General features: G+C 41.0%; 1 protein-coding gene across 3 annotated transcripts in view; it reads right to left on the reverse strand.

The window, feature by feature from the left end:
* The window catches only part of TMEM182 (transmembrane protein 182), an 81,232-nt gene that overhangs the window by 10,803 nt on the left and 46,939 nt on the right, over positions 1–23,490 (reverse strand). For all 3 annotated transcript variants that reach the window (XM_032177326.2, XM_032177325.1, XM_032177324.2), the window contains one exon: positions 8,937–9,074. In XM_032177326.2, the coding sequence (XP_032033217.1) occupies positions 8,937–9,074 (138 nt within the window). The remainder of the gene's footprint in view (positions 1–8,936; positions 9,075–23,490) is intronic.

A 23,490-nucleotide genomic window follows, 5' to 3' on the forward strand; every position in this document is an offset into this window, starting at 1 on the left:
ATTGAGGGCACACCCCTGGATTCCAACTGCCCTGGTTCAAATCCTGCCTCAAAGGTTCACACTTTACACTTTATTGAGTAACCCTGAGCAACTTTCGTACTGCTCTGTCTCAGTTTCTTCATTGGTAAAATAGAGAGGATCCAAGTGCCTACCTCAGAAAGTACTCATGAGGACCGAATAGAGGAAAAGTGCTGAGAACAGTGCCTGGAACATGACAAACAACTAATAAGCATTGGCTAATTTTGTTATTATTATTATTATTATTAAGCTTTGGCACGAGCTCCTGCTAATGGTTAGCAAATGTTACTCTCTGAAATCTTCTAAAGCATGAGAGATTCTCATGTGACTGGGCTATTTCAGGCCAGGCCAAGAGGCAAAAGAATAAACTTGCTGTGGTGTCTTCCAGTCCTGAGATTTCAGAAGAGTAAGGGAATGATGACCTCCAATGCATCTCCCAGTGTCTTTCTGGAACTCTCCACGAGGTGGCACCAGTCACCCCACAGTCCCATGACAAAATGTTTTGCCAAGAACAGAATCCAGGCTCAAGCTCGTTCGTATTGAGGACAATTTCTTCTTTGAGTGTCCAGTCAAGCCAACCGCCTTCCCCTGCCCATCAGCCCTTTACTTCTAGGAAGTAAAAATTATTTCCAGGACAGACTGTTAGTCTAGGTCAAGCACAGTAAGCTTCTCTTTCCATACACGAAAATGTAAAGAAAACAAATGGCTCAGAAAAAAAAAAATTATAAAACTTAGTGAAAAAGCCAATACAATATTTTTTGGCCATTCACCACTAGTTAGTTCTGAGCAAAGTGACTATTTGGGGGATAGGATGATTTTCAATGAAAGGAAATATTTGCAAAGAAATTAAATCCCTTAGTACTGAGTAAACAGTAGATAGTAACAAGACACATATTTTGAAACAGGAGAATAAAGCTTATGGAAATTCAGTCTGCCTTCCCACTGTGACAAAACCTAATTCCAGACCAGAGACAGTATGGGTTTTTTTTGGTTTTTTTAGAGTCGGGGTCTCGCTCTGCCAGGCTGGAGTACAGTGGTTCGGTCATAGCTCATTGCAGCCTCGAACTCCTGGACTCAAGCAGTCCTCTAGCATCAGCCTCCTGAGTAGCTGGGACTGCAGACACCACCACCACACTTGGTTCAGAGAAATAATCTTGTCACTTTGCACATCTGAAAACCGTCTTTCAGGATAAGGATTAATGATGCCTCATTATAGTATGTCATATGAGTGAAAACGTTTGTTTGCCAGGCCTGTCACTTTACTTCTTAGAAGAACACCACATTTTTTTTTTTTTTTTTTGAGGGAATGATAGGAGTGTGGGGAAGCATTTATTCAAGTTTGAAGTTTAAGGTTGTTCAGAAAAGCTCTACCAAAGGTATTCCTGAGATGGTGATTTATCTGGGCAGGAGTTAGACCGTGACCCAGAATGTCTCCAACAAGGTTGGAGGTTGGGTGGACAACAAGGTCCATCAGGTTGGGTGGACACTTACAGGAGAGCAATGGCTCTCTCTGAAGAAATGGCTCTGTGTCTCCTCTCTTCACATTCTCATACCCATTCACAGCCTTCACCCAACTAAGATGTTCCAGACTCAAGGAGCAGGCATTGGGATTTGATTTCCTCATTTTTCTCTCATATTAGTGCCCCATTTAAAATGGATTCTAACAACCAGTTAGACACATTTCTGCTGAAGAGCAATGCGTGGAAAATAAACTCACAAGGAAGAATCAGAGAAAGAAAAGTAATCACATTTAAAATATTTTTGTAAATAAAAGCCGTCACATCTCTTTTCTATATAATATTAAGCAAGGCTGACTAATGCTGGCATCTGACATTTATGGAAAATATCAGACCAAGGACGTTGGAAAATCCACATTAAAATTTGAAAGAAGATGTTCCCACATTATACCAGGATCAGTATCTGGATGACAGTGTTTTTTTTGACAAATCCCAGCTGTGACAATGGAAGGCACAAAGCGAGTCTACAAAGCAGGTATTTTTAGAAATATGAGTGTGACTAGTCTATGCTCCTGTTTAGAAGGCAGATCTAGTGTACCTGGGTCTTTTGATCATCAAAACTGAAGACACTAATTCTACTACAAGAGGTGCATCTGGCTGGCATATCAGTAAGAAATAGTTTGTATTAACCACTTTTTTTTTTCCACCACCTACCTCCCACACACCAGAGCTCTGAATATGTTAAGTTCTGAACTTGGGTAAAATATTCGGTTTCCTATTTGGAAGCTATGCTTTTAATTTTCTCCTGAAAGCCTACTTGTCACATGCCAGGGAAAGTCAGAGAAGCTTTAAAAAAACCACTGTAGTGGATCGAACCCAAATGCCCATCAACCAACAAGTGGATAAAGGACCAAACTGTGGTACATATATACAATGGAATACTACTCAGCCATTAAAAAGAATGAATTAAAGGCATTCACAGCAACCTGGATGAGATTGGAGACTATTATTCTAGGTGTAACTCAGGAATGGAAAACCAAACATTGTACGTTTTCACTGATATGTGTGAGCTAAGCTATGAGGATGCAAAGGACTAAGAATGATACAATGGACTTTGGGGACTTGGGGGGAAAGGGTAGAAGGGGGCAAGGGATAAAAGACTACAAATAGAGTGCAGTGTATACTGCTTGGGTGATGAGTGCACCAAAATCTCACAAATCACTGCTAAAGAATTTACTCATGTAACCAAACACCACCAGTACCCCAATAACCTATGGAAAAATTGTTTTAAAAAATAAAATAATAAAAAAAGAATCTAAAATGTGAAGGAAAAAAAAGAAAAAAAGAAAAGCCACTGTAGCCACACTTTGGCCAGCCCCTCCCAGGGAGTTCCCTGGGCTTGTCCACAGTGTGCAGCTATTTATAGCCCAGATCTCTCACTGGATAGACACGGAGACAGCAGGTATAGACAGCAGGGCTGCGTGTGCATGCAGATGTAGATGCCAGGGCTGCATGTGCCTGCAGGTGTGGACGGCAGGGCTGCGTGTGCCTGCAGGTGTGGACGGCAGGGCTGCGTGTGCCTGCAGGTGTGGACGGCAGGGCTGCGTGTGCCTGTAGGTGCAGACAGCCTGCCTCCAGGCCGTCGGCAGTTCTTCCTAAGCCATCCTGCTCTTGCCTTGCCCCACACACTCTTTGCTCTGATGGCCGCCACATCCTCCTTTACCTGGAGGAAAACATGAGGAGCCTCTGTGAGCAACATGTTCAGTCTCAGCCAAAGGAAAATGAGCACCTGAACTACATTGCTTGGTTTCTGCGAGCTGTTTTTTCTAGTATTAAGGAGAAAAAAATCCTGAGTTGTGTATTATGTATCCATCATATCTCTCTTATCTCAGTTGCAAATAAATGTGGTTTACTGATGGGCTATTGCCATTTCTTTTGATCTTTTGAAAAAAAAAAAGGAAACCAAACCACAAATCCCACTTCCTTTTAAGTCAGTCTAACCTGCTAGAGATGGGAACTGCCTATTCCCTTTATATCTACTGACCTTTCCTACACTAGATTAAGTGTTTCCATCCCTACACTTAAAGAAAGCACTGCCTCCAGAGCAGGAAGGACGGGTGAGCTGCAGACGGCTGTGCTTCAGGCTTTTTGCTGCACATGGCAGAGGATTCACACAATTCATCCCAATCAGCCCTGCTCATATCCCTGGTGAGAGGCAATAACTTGTGAGCTGTCTGGGGCGAAGAGCTCACCCTGTGCTCGTGGAATGGGGCAGAGCAAGCAGGCACATGCAGGAATCAAGACGCAACGTGGTCTCTGTGGTGTTTCAAGGGACTAAGCTACACTGCAAAGATACCCTTTGCTTCCATGAGCACATCCTGGACCTGGAATAGGGGCTGCTTGAATCCTTCTACTCTCAAGACGTCTAGGTAGTCTCACCAGCCTGAGAGTCTAACAAGGGATTTAGCCCAAGGTTCAGAGCTCTGCAGTCTCCTCCACCCAGAACGACTCTGTTTCTACTTTCTGCAGCAAAATTCCACATACATCCCAGTTTGCCATTTAAGAAAAGGCTACTTCAATTATGGCAGAAAAATATTTCTACCTTGATGTGCTGGTAAGATATCGAATTTTATGACTGATCTCCCAATGCCAGTGTCCTGAGTGTCCAGGCCACATCCTTACTCATTTCACACACGTAGATGTCCTGCTCACATACAGAAATTGCTGTGTTGATGTTGCTTTGCCCAGGGATTATGACTACTCAGCTCTATAGTAATTTTCTTCATATAAGCCAATGTTTAGAATGCCATGCCTACCTATCCTAACACTTCCTGCATCTTTCCTATCACATCCAATGCCACGGGGCAGGAGGAGATGTGTGACAACCCCTTTGTATCTAAGAATTCTCTGAGAGTCCACGTTAAAACAAAGAGCAGCAGTTTAGGTCTTGCAGAGGTGTGTGATCACTTGCCGAAACACAGGCTGAGGGTCAATGTCCTGACAATGACTACACTTTGCCCAGAACTGACTCTCCTGGAAACAGGTGGCCTGGCCTGCCTAAGGAAGTCTCTGCCCAAGTGTAGGGAGAAGCAATATCCACCTTCCAAGCTTTCTGAGCCTTACTCTGAGCCTGTTGACCCAGCAAAGGGAACACCATGGGCCCCACCCCTCCTACCCCACAGCCCTGATATCAGCATCCCTTTGCCATGCATGGAATGTCTAAACACAGTGCTACTGATGCCAAAGAGTCTTCCTATGTGCACACACCCAGCAATGGCCATAGAAAATTTAGCTCTGCCCTTCCCTAACACCATCTGCCCAAAAATACAGACAGCGTCCAATTCTGTTTGTGGCATCAATAAAGCAGCCACTGCAATCCTGAGTGCAGGCCGCACCTGCTCCTAGTTGTGGGCAGAGCTCAGTGTGCTGGCCCGGGACTGGCATGGGAGCCTCAGGAGCGAGTGACCAGTCACATTCCATCCCATGCGACAGGGTAGCTCTCCCTGCTCTTGGTAAACAAATGGTCATACACAAACAACGTAGAGTTGTGCTGAGGTGGAAATTAAAGCAAGAAAAATAAAATTAAGTAGAAAAAGAAAAAAGCTTTCCTGTATTAGGCTGATTTATCCCAGAGGCAGCAACAGGCATAGCCCAGACCCAGGAAAAGCCTTGATAAACACTATCTGAGAAGCTAGGACACAAAGGAATGTACTCTGGAGAACTCCCTCAGCAAATGGAGAAGAAAAACAAATTTTCCTTTCTCTTTTTAGTATGAGTTTATAGATTCCTGTTCTCTTTAACTAGTAACTTCAAGTATTTTGTTTTATCTAAGCGGCACAATGAACATCATGAGAAACCTGAGCAGGCCTGAACTACAGCTGTCTGGGCACCATAGCAATGGTTATGAGATAAGCCCGTGCTAGACACTAGAGCAAACCTAGATAACAGCCATCTGGGCTGCATAGCAATGGTCATATGTAATTCTGAGTTACATACCTGCCACAGTTTGATTAACTGTCTTTGTTCTGCCTCTGTTTCTTTGCTTTCATGCCACCAAAAGCCTGCTTCAAGCTAGCCCACCCCCTTTTTGAAGTGTGTATAATGTTCAAGAGCTGTCTTTGTTCTGGGCCCAGTCTCAGGATGTTAATCCACTGTATCTGAGTGCACTCAATAAAATCCTCCTGCTTTACCCTGAGGTCTCTCTGGTCCTCCTGATTCCCGCAACAGTGCCACAAAGGAAATTATAATAAAAGTCAAATGTAAAGTAAGTGTCCTCTGAATCACCTAGTTTCATGGCTTTGAAAATGGGCTCCCTCAACACCTTGGACACCTCAGAACTTCTTGGGGCTTTTGCATGAAGTTCTGAGCAAGGAAACACTTGGCCCTTTACCATAAGCAACACAAGGTTCATTTAAAAAAAATCTGACATGTATAATTATTGTGTCAATTAAAAATAATAATAAAGGCAAAAAGAAAAAATCCACAAGTTACAGGTGTATGGATATATGAGTACATTAAATGCTTTATCCTCCTACACAGTTCTCAGCCAAATATAATTCTTCACATATATTGCTTTCTTGCACAAATTGCAAAATGGAAAAAGACCAACAATTTTTTTTCAAAGCTACTAAACACACACACACACACACACACACACACACACACAATTGTCCAAAACCAGGACCAAAACCAGGATCAAAGCAGTTCTGAGTTTAAAACAATCATGCTGCCCATAATACATTATCACTAAACTATGGTGATTACACATTCCCTCTATTGAAAAACTGTGGTTACAAAAAAAAAGCAAGGAAAAAGAAGAAACAAATATTTGTACATGTAAACAGAGCACTGTTTTTTTCTGGGAAGACCATAGAAAAACGTGTACCCTTAGTGGAACTTTGAAAAGGGAAAGGGTAAAGTGTTGTTTGGGTGAGAAAAACATTTTTGACCAAGAAGATGCCCAGTTTTAAGGGATATAAGGATATGGGATTTTGTCCTATGGAATTATGAATTCAAGCAGAGGGATGATAATTTATTAGATCTAAGTGAAAAAAGCCAGACGCAAAAGTCCACATGTCGTGTGATTTCATTCATAGGAAATACTCAGAATAGGCAAACCCATACAGATAGAAAGTAGATTAGAGGTTTCTTAGAGCTGGTCAGGAGAGAAGGAGAGTAGAAAACAAGGTTTCTCTGTGGAGTAATAAAAATATTCTGAAATCAGATAGTGGTGATTCTTGCACAACTCTGTGAATGTACTAAAACCCTACTCTGAATTATACACATCAAAATTGTAGGTTGTATGTTGATTACATCTCAATAAAAAAGGCTTTTATAATGAAGAGCTCTAATGGCTAAATCTAGTGAAAGAAAACAGTTGAAATAAAAGACAAAAGAAAGAATGGTTTAAACAAGGTTCTTCTTCTGAGAGTGAGTTTTTTTTTGAGCTCTTTAAACTGTTGGGGCTCAGGAAACAAAACCCCAAAATGAAGCTCCAGCAGCAGCCTCAGGAGCCGAAGTTTTTCTCTGACCTTCTCCTGCCTTCCTGCCTCCCAGTCCTGTACTCTCCTGAGGCTGGCCTTAGAAACCACAAAGGTCCCCTCTTCACAAAGGTGAATCACAGAAACCAGAACTCCATTCCCCAAAGCCAGCCATGAAACCTGAACATATTACTCTAACTCTCCCTCCACCTTTCTGTGTAAAAACTGGCCACAAAGGACAAAGGAATGACCTGACCTACCTTGTTTGCCAATTCCCGAGAGGGTCCTGCCCCACACCCAGAAGGAAGGCATGCTGCTCAGCGAGGCCAAGAAGAAGCTAAACAGACAGGCCTCACTGGGTTCCCCACTTAGTCTATGACCATTAGATCCTACCCTTATTGTCCAATCATATTTCTACACAGCTGCCCATCCTTTGTTGAACCTAAGCATAAAAATGGACAATTTGCCCATATCTTTTTGGGTCTTCAATCTGAAAGCTCCCAGGTATACACATTAAATAATACATATGCCTTTTCTTCAATTAATCTGCCTTTTGCAAGTGGATTTTTCAGGGAATCTTCTGTTCCTCTTGGCCCCTACAAAACACAGGATCTAGATCTGATTATTCTTTTTATTCCCTCTGCAGAATTAAGCACAATCTTATGCAGAAAGTATTGTGTTACCTGAGCACTGATGAAATGACACTGGGCAGCATCACAAGCCATCTTTCCAATGATTAGAAGGACAATAACCTTCTCCATTCTGTTCCTTTCCTTCAACTGTCACTACAGTGTCACCTAGGAGCACTCTGACACTCTGGTTTGATGTTACAATACAGCACAGTATGTACAGTTTGGTCTCAGTCATACTGAAGTTTGGCTAGTTTTCTAGAATTATCTTTACAAATAATAGCCTTGTGCTTATGTTTCCAAGTTAATGGTCTGGCTTTTACTTCCTAATTAAATGAAAAGGGCTTAAAATTCACAAGACTCACCTCTTCAATTACTTTTCTATTTGTAGTGTGATCATTTTAGCAGGAATTAAATTAGTTAGAAACCTGACTAAAATAAATGCAAGCTTCACACAGAAAATAATATATTCAGATAATTCATATGAATCACAATTAATTAATTAACCTTTTTTAAGACAAAGTCTCGCTCTGTCATCCAGGCTGAAGTGCAGTGGCACAATCTCGCTCAATGCAACCTCCGCCTCCCGAGTTCAAGTGATTCTCCTGCCTCAGCCTCCTGAGTAGCTGGAATTACAGGCACCTGCCACCACGCCTGGCTAATTTTTTATATTTTTAGTAGAAATGGGGTTTCACCATGTTGGCCAGGCTGTTCTGAAACTCCTGACTTCAAGTGATGCACCCGCCTTAGCCTCCCAAAGTGCTAGGACTACAGGTGTGAGCCACCACACCTGGCATCAACAAACAATTAAGAAAACGAATGGTGGTGATGTAGAAAAATATTTTTGTACCTATGATAAACCATGAGTGTATGCTTATCATAAATATCATCACAGGGCTATCTTTGAAGAGCTCAGAAAATGCCTACCCATATCATATGCTGATATGTTACAGAGACATATGCTATGATCCCCATTTACAGACAGAAAATTAATAGGGTAAGAGGTTAACAGTCTCTTGCACACCTTGGAGTGAGTCAGTGACAGAGTTTTCTCCTCTAAGCCTCAGTGTTCTTCTCTTTATAATAATGGCCTTACAGTGAGCAGAGACTATCATGATGGTTAAATGTGTCAGCATGTGGAAAAGGGAAAGTCCCTGGAAAGTGTCCAACACACAGTTGGTGTTCAAGAAGTATTGTATATAAATATTATTAGTTAGTGTTCAAGAAGTATTGTATACAAATATTATTGTGTTACTGTTACTAGAAGGCTGATGCCTGAATATAGAAATGAAAAATAGAAAGACATGAAGAAAAACCATGGCTGAAAGTCATACCCATTGCACTGTACATACCTGCAGCAATATATGAGCCTCCCCCAGCTTTGTAGAGAAAATGGCTGGCGAAGGGGGCTGCACAGATGATCAAAAAGCTTGCGATGACTACAGCAACTATCCCCAGGAGCATCAGGACTGCCCAGAAACCACGGTAAACTGGAGACCCCAGGAGGAAAAGAGAAAAGAAAGAAAAATACACTTAGATTGTGGACGTAGCAGATTGTCACAGTCAGTTGCTTTCATCTTCATTTTTCTAATTTCAGCCACGGCACTGCTAGATAGAATGCCAGGGATGGGTCTGAACAAACAGATCTTATCAGATGACCTTGAAATCAGTGATGTCCAAGCTGGTGACCTTCAATCAACTCCTTTTGCTCAATGTTTGTACCACACACATGCTTAATATACTGTGGGAGCTCTTTTTTCCATCAAGATTTTCCATTTTAGAAGCAAGAAGACCTAAGGTTCTTGCTTCTAAAGAGTACCCCCATTTAAGTACCCAGTTGGGTAGCATAGAAGTGTTTCATACCGAATGTCCAAACACATGTAAAGGCATTCACATTATTTACAAACACTACCTCACATCTTCTGCTAAGATATATTTGTACCATGATTATCTCTGAGAGCTGATAATAGTCACCCCAAGCCCCTAACCAAAACAAAAATATCCACTTCTATTTAGATTGTTGGCTCTATAGAAAACAGTCTAAGGCAATAAAAAATGACAAGCAAAACCGTAAAAGAAGTTCATTTAGCTATGCTTTCCAAGCAAATCTGGGAATTTAAATCAGATGTATTTAAGGCCTACCTCTTTCTATTAATATTTTCACTTAGAAAGATTCAAAATGAGAAGTATAGGAGTCTATAGGAGTCAAGGACAAGCAAGGCTAAGTTAATGGATACAGCTGGTGATAAATAGATAGTAGGTTTGGCGATATATGGTAATCAAACAAAAAGGAATTCTAACAATCATTTTTGAGTTGGATAATTACCAATCTTAACCAATTTCATCATTTCCAAAAGGATAAAATGCTAAAATAAATTCTTGATAGTATAGATGGGGGAACGCTCAGTGAAACATATTAGTCAAGTTATATTTTAAGAAAATATACAACTTGATAAGAAGGCAAAGAATATTTTTTTTTTCTCAAGAAGCCTTCCTGGCAAAGAAGAAGTCTATCAAACAACTGGAGTTTTACAGGAAAGAGGATGGGAAGATGGAAATTTGAGAAGAGGAGTCACCTCAGTTAAATGGAAAAGGAAGGCTTGGATTTTTATATGAATAACCAAGTCCTGAAAACAGGAATACATGATAGGCTTTCACTTCCCATACCAATGCTGGCCACTTGGCATGGTTTCCTGGGCTGCTCTGTTAGACAATATTCTGCAGTTGTATTCAGGCTCAGCAGGGAACAGGGCAGTGAAGAGACACTAATGTCAACTTTGAGTATGGAAATTAAGAGTTGCAGAGTGTGGGCCAAATATTTGCTGTCCTTGTCCTACCACAGTTTATTAGGCAATTGGTGAGGCTCACATTTTATATTTTCGTTTACTTCATTTAGAAATAGGTTGAGGTTATCTTTCACAGGACAGCTTCTGTGCCAAGTGCTAGGGGTGTAATCATTAACAACAAGAAGCAGCTCAGAGAATAAGAAATCCATTCTACGGCTGTACTGATCACAACTAAAACTAGGTAAGTATGACAAGCAACCACATAAGGACTGAAAGTAAATAATAGCAAGTGGAGTGAGAAGGAAAGTCAAGTCTTAACAAAGATCAAGTTGCAAAGTTATCTGGTTTTCTTCTTCTTTTTTTCCTCATGGATTTGGCCTGAAGGCAAGCCAATTGGGAACTGTGTAAAAGGTGCGAATAGCAAAAATCTTCAGTTGAATTCATTTCCTAGAAATCTAGGAAAATAGGCCCCTTAAAGCCAGAGTAAATCCCCATGTTTATTTTTTCCTCTTTTTATTCCCTTAGTCCTGCCTCCAGATCAGCTGTAAATACAGGTCTGCACTGCTGCCCCAGTGGAAGCGTGGGCACTTAAGATCCCAAATGACGACCCAACCCTCTAGAGAGAGGAACAACAAAAAGGAACCCTCATTGTGCAAAGAGGAGGGAGGAATCATGGTTATGTTTTTTTCCCTTTCTCTTGCTGCTTGCTATGTGTCATGGATGCACGGAACTGTGCCACAGCACAGGAGTCCAGAACTCAGAATTCAACCTTTCTGGCCAGAGAAACTGGGCAAAAGAGTCTGAGGAGCCAGAGGGTGTAAAGAAAATCCCACAGAGAAAAGAGCTAAAGAAAAGACTCTAAAATTCTATGTTTGAACCTACACAAGTACCAACCACACCCCCAAGTTGCAAATGCACAGGAAACAGACCAAGAAGCATAGCAAAGTCTTTAAGAACCAAATTACAGTTTGAAGACCATCCAGGTTCCACAGCAAGCCCTGAGTGGTGTGTGCCCCAGGGTGCACGGCACAAAGAGCATCACATAGACTTTGAAAAATGAATTGACACTGAAACTGCCACCACAGAAGAAAGAGACAGATTGGGTTGGTTGATTGTCTGCTGAAAAAAAAAAAATCAAATTTTTAAAAATCAACATTATCCAGAGAATTTTAACAGTGAATTCTCCACTGAATTTAACACTTTGAATTTTGACAACATAAAATTCAAGGTGTCCAGGATACAACCTGAAATTACTTGATATACCAACAATAATGAAAATCTGATCAATGATCAAAGAGACAGCCAACCCAAAGATGATTTAGATATATGAATTATCACACAGACTTGAAAGTAGTTATTGGAACCATTGTATATAGACCAGGGTGAATACTCCTGAAATAAATAGAAAGAAATTATAAGGTCTATAAATTATGAAAATAAATTTTTAGAATTAGAAAACACAATATCTGAAATTAAAACCCATGTGATGGACTCAATAATAAAACAGGGATGAGAGAGGACAGAGTAAGTGAACTTGAAAATAAAGCAATAAAAATTATTCAATATGAGAAACAGAAAGAAAAAAGATTGAAAACAAAATAAATGAAGTTTCAAAGGCTTGTGGAACAATATCAGAAGTTCTCACATTTGTGTCATTGGAGTCCTAAAGCAGAGGCTGTAGATATTGGTGAAGAAAAATATTCATAAAAGTAATGCCTGAAAACTTTCCAGATGTGATGAAACACAAATTTACAGATACAGGACACTCAGCAAACTCCCAAGAGAATAAACTCCTATAAATTAGTCAAGACACATAGTAATAAAATTACCAAAAACTCTAAACAAAAAAAAAATTTTGAAAGCAGCCAGAGGAAAAAATCATGACATAAAACATATGGGAAAATAATCCCAAGGCTCTAACTTTCTCATCAAGAATGATGGAAGCCAAAAGACAGTGGGAAAACATTTTTAAGGTGCTGACAGAAAAGACCTTCAACTAAAATTCTGCATGTGGTGAAAATATCTTATAGAAACAAGGGTAGGGTGAAGCCATTTGTGAGGAAGGAAAGAGTAGAATGTGTTACCAGCAGACCTGTTCTACAGGAAATGCTAAAGGAAGTTCTTTGGGCTGAAGAGAAATGACACCAGAGTTCATGTTAAACTTCAGAAATGGAGGAAGAGTAGCAGAAATGATTAATATCCATGTAAATAAAGTAGAATCTATTTCTTGTCTTAGTTTCTTTAAAAGATATTTGTTAAAATTTAAAAAATCAGCATAATACAGTAGAAAAAGATAGATGTTGGAATCAGAGTGATCTGAGTATTTACCACTTTCTTGCAAGGTAACTTTGGACCAGTTACTGAAACTCCTAGAAGTCTCTTTTTCTGTAAAATAGAGATGTTTGTGTCCATCCTTTAGAACTATTAGAAGAATGACTTACAATGTATATGAAGTGTATGGCATATAATAAGAAACCAGTAAAAGGCATTTTTTCTTTTTTTCTTTTTGAGACAGAGTCTTGCTCTGTCATACAGGCTGGAGTGCAGTCATGTAACCATAGCTCACTGCAGCCTCAAGCTCCTGGATTCAAAAATCCTCCCGCCTCCTTCACCCAAAGTGCAGGGATTATAGGCATGAGCCACCATATGTGGTGGCTTTTATTGCTGTTATTATCAAGATGGCATTATCACTGCAGAGCAGGGGATCTTGTGTTCAGCAATAGGAACATGTATTCTTTCCCTTAGCTTGTATGGTCAGCCCTCTGTATCTGGGTTTTGCATCTGTGGATTCAATCAACCATGGATCAAAAATATTTAGGAAAAACACAACAAAAAATGTCAATACAACAATAAAAATCATACAAATTGTAAAACAATAAAGTATAACAACAATTTACCTAGTACTTGCATTATAGTAGATACTAGAAGTAATTTAGAGATGATTTAAAGTATACAGGAGGATGTACACAGGTTATATGCAAATACTATGTCATTTTATATCAGGGACTTGAGTGTTCACAGATTTTCATATCCTCAGGGGGATGGGTCCGGGAAACAATTATATGTGGATGCTGAGGGACAACTGGATGGCTGTACACTGTTTCTGATATGCCACTGAGGTTGGAACATCTCTTTAAATGATAGCTTAGAGTGTAGTAGTCATGTTTGGGCAAAGTAGACTACTGATACAGAAAGTTCTACGAAGTTCTCATACCATCTCTCATGGGAACGTTTTCTGTTCATTTACCTCCTAAAGAGGTAGTGGCCATATTCCGTATCACATGACTCTACTCCTACAAACCTAAAACATCAGTAAATGGGAGCAGATACCTGACACACAGCCAATGCATGGTGACCTCTGACCCATGCCTTCTGAAGAACAGTTTGAAAGATGAATTGGAATCATCCCTGTGATCCCCTAGGAGCTGGAAAACTGAGAAAGCGAGGTGATGAGCAGCAGAGCAGAAGCTCACAGGAGGCACTGATAGCCCGGTCCAGATGAGCCAGGGAAGCCCAGGCTCAGGGATCCTGAACTAGGTCACACAGATGGCAGAGGAAGCAGCAGGAGCATCGAGGCAGCGGGCAGCGGACGGGACGTAAGAAAGGGAGGAGACACACAATGAGGCAGGGGAAGAAACAGAGAGCAAGACAGAAGTGGAGAACAAATGCGCCCCAGAGTGCTGTCATTCCTGACCACTGCGAGTCCCTGCCCTTTCATTTGCTCTAGCAAAGGAGCCCAGCTTTTGATTCTGAATCCCCTGTGCAAAGCAGGAACCACAGATTGGTATTTAAAGGAAGAGAGGGCTTTGGCTGCTTGGAGAGCTTTGATCACATAGAAATAGCCTCCAAGTCAGATGCCTGAGTGCCGTCACCATGTGCTTTGTTTCCTGCCTATGCTTCTAACATTCAAAAGCGCATAACATCAAGCATATTATAAAATTTGTTGGAACTTCCTATTTTCTAGCTAATTATATTACATAGTTTTCATATGCACCATACTTCGATTGCAGAACTAAAATATGCAGTCATAATAAAGAATTGTCTTGTAGAATTGCGTACAGTTCATGCACTCTGTAAAGTAAAACTGAGCCAACCAGAAAATCTTCAACACAGAGTGAATTAAGTGCATTTATTTGGGAATTGAAACATGATATGGGAGCTCCTCTGCTTATTAATTATGTGACTATGATAGACTTTAGTTTTCTAATATGGAAAGCAGTATTCTTTTCGTAGGTTTATAGTGAGGACTAATTGATATAATATACGAAAAGTGGCTGCATGTAGTAAGCACTCAAGTATATTTGCTATGATTATTATTAATTATGACACCTTGTAATAAAATGGTCTTGTCAACAATGTGGCTGATACTAACAAATATCATCCAATCTCATGGATCTGGGGTGGAGATAGGCTTTAAATTATTTATATATATATATATGAACATACACATATGCACACACACACATATATTAACACTGAAAACTGAAAGACTGTCCTTAGAGGCTATAAATGTGTGTGTGTGCGTGTGTGTGTGTATATACACATATAAAATTATATATATTTTTAGGTATATATATAAAATTTTATATTCCTATACAATTTTTGGAGGATATTTTTGTTTGGTTAGTGATTTATATCATTTCAATCTCTTAGATCTTGACTGTGTCTCAGAGAAAACTGAGTTGGTTTTCTTGTTCTTTTTTTTTTTTTTTTTGAGACGGAGTCTCGCTCTTTCACCCAGGCTGGAGTGCGGTGGCGCGATCTCCGCTCACTGCAAGCTCCGCCTCCCGGGTTCACGCCATTCTCCTGCCTCAGCCTCTCCGAGTAGCTGGGACTACAGGCGCCCGCCACCACGCCCGGCTAATTTTTTGTATTTTTAGTAGAGACGGGGTTTCACCATGGTCTCGATCTCCTGACCTCGTGATCCACCCGCCTCGGCCTCCCAAAGTGCTGGGATTACAAGCGTGAGCCACCACGCCCGGCCGGTTTTCTTGTTCTTTATATGAGCTTGTAAAACTACACAGCCTTGTCTTTGAAGGTTTTGGACTGTGCCTAGTAGAAGCATCTCTAAAAATCCATTTGTCTCATTAGATACAATTCAATGTTTAACTTCAATAATATTGAACTTCTATTAGTGCCTATTAGAACATGAAGCAAGATTTACAATGGAAATACATTTACACGTAATCTATACAATCACAATGTGGATAATTAAAAAAAAGCACATGTGAACCTGTGAAAGGATTAAAGAATTAAAGAATGGTTTTAAAGAGAGTAAGTTCTGATGATTTTTCTATCAATTGGTAAATTGGCCTATGAAGAGCTCCTTGGGCAGGTGCTGAAATGAGGATGGTGGCCAATCAACCCAAAACAGATGTTGTATAAATAGTTCTGGAGAATTCAGTTTATTTTCCCAAACAGACTAAACTTTTACAGAATTACATTTTCTAGCAACTTATTTCATAACTTTATTCTAGTAGATGTAGACTGAAAATCATCAGCCAAAAGTGTGCTGAAATAAGATATCAACATATTCTGTGTAACTATATCATTTCATATTTTTCTAACATTTCCCTTTACACATAGTATTTTCTAGTAATTATTTGAGAAGTATTCTGTTGTTTATTTATAAATAAAACCGGCTGGGCACGGTGGCTCATGTCTGTAATCCCAGCACTTTGGGAGGCCAAGGCAGGCGGATCATTTGAGGTCAGGAGTTCAAGACCAGCCTTGCCAACATGGTGAAACCCCGTCTCTACAAAAAATACAAAATTAGCCAGGCATGGGGGCATATGCCTGTAATCCCAGCTACTCGGGAGGCTGAGGCAGGAGAATAGCTTGAACCTGGGAGGTGGAGGTTGCAGTGAGCCGAGATGGTGCCACTACACTCTAGCCTGGGCAACAGAGCGAGACTCCATCTCAAAAAAATATTCAGTAAATAAGTTAACTAATAAAATAAAACAGTCATTGAATCATTAGAGATTGTCTAGTTTGTTAAATAGAGAATATAGGGAATGCAAATCTATCTTCCTGATGTCTCAATTTTATCCACAAAAATATATAATAGAAAGAGTATTAACTGTATCACAAATTCAAATTTCAGATTCAAGCATAGGTCAAAGGAGCTCATGTCTTGGGTATACCTGAAAGGTCAAATTCAACGTGATGTGAGTAGGCAGTACAAGGAAACATCTGTTAAAAATCCTTCAGGAAGGAAACTTAAAAATAACCAAAAACTACAGGACAATGAAGGCCATGAAGTAAAGTTGACTATTAATTATGCACACTAACATGTGTGTGTGTCTGTATGAGTGTGCTTCTGCGTATCTATGTGCCTTTTTGTGCTTGTGTGAAGATTACCACAGGCAAGAAGCTAGTGGCAGAATGGGAATCTGTTCTGAATTCAATGGAAAAAGTTAGGAAAGTAAAGCCCCATAGTATTTCTTTTTCCAGAGAAATAGAGTAAAAAATGCACTAAAACCTCATTAATTTAGATGATAGGCAAAAGCAGCCTGACGTTTTAACTGTAGCTGATTTTAGAATAAGTTCCATTCCAAGTCATTCACATCCATCCAACAACTCAAACTGGTGTCTCATCAGGGGCCTCTAAGAGGGGCCTTGCCAGGCTTGCTTAGAGAATGGGCACAGTACTGACAACCAGAAGCCACTTAATTTAGCAAACATATGCTGAGGGCTTTCTACGTGCAAGGCACCAAAAACTGCCAGAGTAAGACATAATCCTTGCCCTCGCAAGTTCTTTTCCCCAGAAGGAAAAGCATATTTCCTTTTTTTAACGCTGGGTGCTAAATATACCTAGTAGAGGTATGCTTGAATATTATGGTGTCGAATGGCATGGAAAGACCATGATTTCAGGGCTTAGTAGCAGTGAGAAAGGGCGTATGGTGCTGGGTCTCAGCATTTGTCTACAATTCATGGGGCAGAAGGCAGGAGCAAGGTCATGCTAATCAAAGAGGGAAAGAGTTCCATGGAATGTGGGGTAAGAAGCTGCTCCCTGCGGCTGCCACCAGGTGGATGACGGGAAGAGAAAATGGGGAACCTGGAAAAGTGGTTGAGGCTTTGTTTTCCCTTCCAAGGAGCTGGTCCCCTATCACATGGGTGTCAGGGGGTACTCAAGACCATTGATCAGAGACACCAATCCAACTGGTATCAGAGTATCCCTGTTGTAAGTATACAGAGAATGAACTGCTAGGAAAAAGAATAAAACAAGGAAAAGCTAATTAAGGTAGCTACTGTAGCAAACCCAAGTGGGAGCTCTTAAAAGAATGACCCAGAGCTAAGCAGCTGGGATGGAGATGACATAAGCTTTGGTGTTGCTGTTGTTACAGGTGGTGAGAAACCAGGAAGAATCAAAAGCGTCTCTACGGGTTTTCATTTGCAAGCAAAACCAGTTTGTTCTGTTAAGATATTTAAACATTTCCTCTTGATTTTGCATAATATAATTTGCAGAACAAACCTTCTTTCATAGAGGGTATAGAGAGAAAAGTCAACCCAAATGATCACAATTCCAAATTTGTAGTGTTTTGATAAGTGATTTTGTTGTACATACAAAAATGTAAATATTTTATTTGCAGCTTAAAGATAAACTTAAGTGTTATTCATTTTTCAAAACTTGCTATATTGCCTCAGACACCCACAAAGCTAGTTCATAAAGCTAATCCTGTGTTTCGACACATCCTCAAGCACACGCAGTGTGAAGTGCTATAAAATGTTCCAAATGAAGCCAAAACAAAACACGCCACTACCCCCCACCTCCCTCGCAGCAAATGAGGGCCGCCAGCATATGTCGCCTCGCTTTAGGCAATGTGCTTCTGTTGTGCAGGCCAGCAAGCCTGGCCTTCATCTCCATACACTGCTTGTCTTGGCAGTGTCGGGCAGGTCTAAAAATATAGTAGTGCCTGCACCAAAGCAGAAGGACAAGCTGTACAGTATCTCTGCATCTGAACCCCACAATCGTGAACATGCCAAGCAAAGTCCAGTGCTCAGCGTGGCCCATTGATTTGTTTTCTGGACGCTAAGAACTCTTAGATCAGATGGAGTTTATTAACCTCCCACCCTTAAACATTGCCCGATTCAGGAGATGCTTCATGGAGGAAGCACACTGGACAGAAGGGGCAGGGATTCCACTTTCCACTCTGGCAGTGACCTTGAGAAAGTCCTTGAAGCAGGAGAAGCATGAGTTTCTTCACACAGGGTTGAAAGCATTCCCATGTTCATTATCTCACTTGCTCCTTCCAAGAAGCCTAGGGTTTAGGAGGGAGGCTTCCTGGGTGCCAGGAAGGGTGGTTTTGCAGTATTAGTGGTCCTATGGGTGGTGGCTACAGTAACAGGAGTAATAATAGTCCATTGCAACTTTGAAACAGTCGTCACCAGAATCCTCAAGGTCACAGAGCTGAGGGGACTGAGGTCCTGTGTACAAAGACACTCAGTGCCCACCCCAGGGGACCAGGTGAGCACACAGGGCCTAATCTCCAGCTCCAAGGTCCTCCCCTGCCCACGTCTCCCTCAGTAGGGAAGGGAGGCAGGTCAGTGGCCCCGATCTCTGCCACACATCAGAACCACTTGGAGAGCCAAAACATAACACCCATGCTAGGATTCCAAACCAGACCAGCTGAATGAGGATCCCTAAGGGTGGACACAGGCATCAGTGTTTTTTAAAGCCCACTAAAGCTGGGTGCAGTGGCACACTGTGTAATCCCTGTTACACAAGAGGATCGCTTGAGCCCAAGAGTTCAAATCCAGCCTGGGCAACATAGCGAGACATTCTCCACCCTTGTCTCTCAAAAATAAACAAATGTTTTTAATAATAAATTTTAAAAAATAAAGCCCACTGGGATGCTGTGATACGCAGCCAGATTAAGAAAGGTAAGACTCCTGGTCCCTCTGAGCGGCTACTTTCAATGAGCAGGTTCTGCAAGTCAGGCAATGGCTTAGCCCTCACATGTGTTCTTTCCTCTGTCTTCCCAGCAATCTCTATGTTGTATTTTACAGATGAGGCTCAGAGAGGTTAAAGCACATTCCAGAAATTAAAGAGCCAGTAAATGATAGGTTCAAGATTTTAATTCAGGGCTGTCTGGAGAATCCACTACCACTAGTCTTATGTTTGTTGTGTTTTTCAAAGTTGCTTGGCACTGATCCCTCTGTATCTTCTAGGTTCAAATCTTCCCATTCTGGCTCCTCCTGCTATGTCTGCCAGAAATTTTGAAAAAATGCTGAAGTCCTCTAAAGGAAAAGTTATTACCATCCCTCAAGGCCCTTCTTTGCAATCCTGTTTCCTCTAACTTGAATAAATAGCCTTCCTACTTACCATGGACTGAATGTGCTCACTCACTCAAATTCATATGTTGAACCCCTAACCCCCAAAGTGTGAGAGAATTTGAAGATGGAGACTTGAGGAAGTAAATAAATTTAGATGAGGTCATGAGAGTAGGGTCGCCATGATAGGATTAGTGACTTTATGAGAAAAGGAGGAGAGAGTTCATTCTCTTTCTGCCAGCAAGAGTACAAAATACAAAGCCATCTGCAACCCTGAAGAGAGCCCTCCTCAAACCCAGCCATGCTGGCACCCTGATCTTGGACTTCACGCCTTCAGAGTGATGAGAAATAAATGTCTTGTTTAAGCCGCCAGACTGTGGTATTTTGTTACAGCAGTCCAAGTTGATGAAAGAACTTCTTCTCCTTCATCTGAGAAAGCATCCTTCCTTCCTTAAAGGGACATCACGGAGAGAGTTACTTCCTTACCTCCACTAAAGGCAGGAACGTGTAGAATCAGTCGGAATAGAGGTATATTCAAGAGTTGAAATACCCTTTACCGGGTGTGCGACCTTCGCCAAATTACTTGGCTTCTCCATGCCTCAGTTTCCTTCCCTAAAATGTGATGATTAATACTTATTTTATAATTAGGATGATTGGGATGAAGGTCAGCACTAACTGAATGCCAGTCAGTAGACTGAGCACCGTACTGCCATTCCCTGTGCAATCTCCCTCCACTTCCTGATTGTGAGTGTCCAGGACTCAGTCTTGCTCATCTCTCTAAACCCAGTGGAAGCTTTATGGCTGGCATGTAATAGGTGCTCAATAAAATATGAGTAAGTAGAGAATCAATAATTTACCACTCAATACCCCCTGTAATCCCAAGATTAATGAGATATTCAATGGCCATGGAACAGAGTGAAGCGAACTCATTCAAAATGGAAATGAATCCAGGATCTTGACCTCACTGTCATAATCACTGGAGAATCTTTAGAAAGAGAAGCAGGCCTTAGAAAAAGAAGAGCTAAGGCATCAAGGGATCGAATGTTGACACCTGAGTACTAAGTAAGACAGCTGAGGCCAGATGCGGTGGCTCACACCTGTGATACCAACACTTTGGGGGCCAAGGCAGGTGGATCACGACATCAGGAGTTCAAGACCAGCCTGACCAAGATGGTGAAACCTCATCTCTTCTAAAAACACAAAAATAAGCCAGGCGCTGTGGCAGGCGCCTGTAATCCCAGGTACTCAGGAGGCTGAGGCAGGAGAATTCCTTGAACCCAGGAGATGGAGGTTGCAGTGAGCTGAGATCACACCGCTGCATTCCAGCCTGGGTGACAGAGTAAGATTCTGTCACAAAAACAAACAAACAAACAAACAGATTGCTGAGTGCTATGTAATCTTCCTCTCCATGTGCCTGAATTCCAGTGCTTCAAATGAATCAAGAACATCAGAGACTTCTGTAAATGCTCCTGCCCAATTCTAAAACTGCCAGAAAAGACAAATTTCCTCATTCAGTGATTTCCTTTAAAAAAAAATTGATCTACACCTGAAAAGACCTGTGATCTTTTAGACTAAGCCATGATAGGAACATTTTAAAACCACTTTATTCTTATACTTTTTTAAACACTAAATTGGAATCTGCTTGCTTTGGCTTTTGTACAGACAATAGAAAATAATTATAGCAAAGGCTTATTTACTTAGTGGTAAGTATTCTAGGACCCCCGAGTCTTCATTTTCATAATTTTTAGGTGATTTTCCTCATAAACATCTAACATCCAAGAAATCACATTTCCCCAGGGAAACGTATAGTCTTTTATGATATTGTTATTATACATCTTGGAATCTTTCTCTTAGGTATATGAATTAAAAGTAGTTTCTACGATTTCTGTATCAGAAAAGTTAGTTCAGAAATTTCATAGTATTAAAATGATTTGATACTTTCCCCTCTATTTGTACTATAAGACACCCAGCAAAAGGAGTGGTTAACAACTAAATTGAGTTCCACACTCTCATTTACAAGCTTGAGCAATGATTGAAAATCTACCTTGTATCAGCTACTGTGCTAGGCTAGGTGAGCACTTACTGGTGATATACTATGAAAAAGTACAATATGTGCTACCAAGCAGTCTAAAAGGAAAGAAATATACAATTAGATGGCTATCGGCTATGCCAAGTGCAAGGAAAGACTATGGATGGTTTATTACACCAGAATAGAGAAAGGGTGCAATCTTAGTATATTGCATAAAAGCTCTTTGGGGGAGGTGATTCTTAAAGGGGAGAGTGGGACTGGCCTGAAAATGGAAACAGCAGAGCAGGCAGTAAGAAGAAAGGGGACTGAGGAGGAACAGGGAGTAGCGCTTGGAGGAACTCAGCTTGCAGGTGCAGAAGAGTGAAAAGCTTTGGCTTCGGGGAAGCAGCTGGAGGGAAAATGTAAGGAACATGTCATAATGGTCCTTTTATGATGTGCTCATTTTTCAGTGGAACATCTTGGCCCAAGTTGCATGAACTTTTCATACAAATGATATTGTCGGAGGTGTTGGAACCAGAGCAACTCCATCTCGAGCTGGGTAAGATGAGGCTGAAACCTACTGGGCTGCATTCCTAGATGATTAAGGCATTCTAAGTCACAGGACAAGATAGAAGGTCAGCACAAAATACCAGTCATAAAGACCTTGCTGATAAAACAGGTTGCAGTAAAGAAGCTGGCAAAAACCCACCAAAACCAAGATGGCGATGAGAGTGACCTCTGGCCGTCCTCACTGCTACACTCCCACCAGCGCCATGACAGTTTATAAATGCCATGGCAACGTCAGGAAGTTACCCTATATGATCTAAAAAGGGGAGGCATGAATAATCCATCCTTTGTTTAGCATATAAACAAGAAATAACCATAAAAATGGACAACCAGCAGCCCTAAGGGCTGCTCTGTCTATGGAGTAGCCATTCTTTTATTCCTCAACTTTCCTAATAAGCTTGCTTTCACTTTACAGACTCACCCTGAAGTCTTTCTTGCGCGAGATCCAAGAACCCTCTCTTGGGGTCTGGATATGGATGTCTTTTCTATAACAATATTAAAAAAATCACTGACTAACAACATTGGCTGTTTGTCCACATGGAGCTTCAATCCATCAATATCAACACCACTGACAAAATGCTTGCAGTCTGGTTTTGCATGGGAGTGTTTTCAGTAAGAAAAATAGACCAAAAAAAAAAAAGGTAGAAAAACACATACTTTCTTTTCGTTCTTATAGAGCCTTATATTTTCCTGATGCTTTTTTCTTAAGTGGTAAAATACTGTGAGACAAAGGCATGGAAAACTCTGACAATACTTTCTGTAAACTAGTCTACCCAGTGGGGAAGTTGACATGATCAAGGGACCTTATAGAGAAATTTGAATAAAAAGGGAGAGGTACAAAAAGTTTCTAGGAAGAAAATAAAGATACAGAGATAAGAGTAGCTATCAGCTGATTGGCTGAGAGGGTTGTACCGGCAAATAGTGGCCTGTGCCTGCCAGCAGATGCCTTGGAAAAATACTTGGCCAGTTCAGAATCAGGTCCTGCGTAGTTTGGGATGTGAACCACATACACACAGCCAGTGTAAGATGAGTGTCTCGTTGGGACAGACAAGATATCTGAGACACAGCTAGCATCTCTGGCAGGGCAAGCATACCTCATTATCCTGGAACAAACGTGTGCAGTTTATTTATCCACAGGCTGAGAATCGCATTTTCTTTACTTATCAAGAAACATGATCATTGCTGTTTTTTTGTTTGTTTTCTTAGAGACAGCTTCTCACTATGTTGCTTAGGCTAGAGTGCAGGGTTGTTCACAGGCATGATCATAGCTCA

Source organism: Hylobates moloch, unplaced genomic scaffold (genome assembly GCF_009828535.3).
Source record: "Hylobates moloch isolate HMO894 unplaced genomic scaffold, HMol_V3 SCAFFOLD_15, whole genome shotgun sequence".
Lineage (NCBI taxonomy): Eukaryota > Metazoa > Chordata > Mammalia > Primates > Hylobatidae > Hylobates > Hylobates moloch.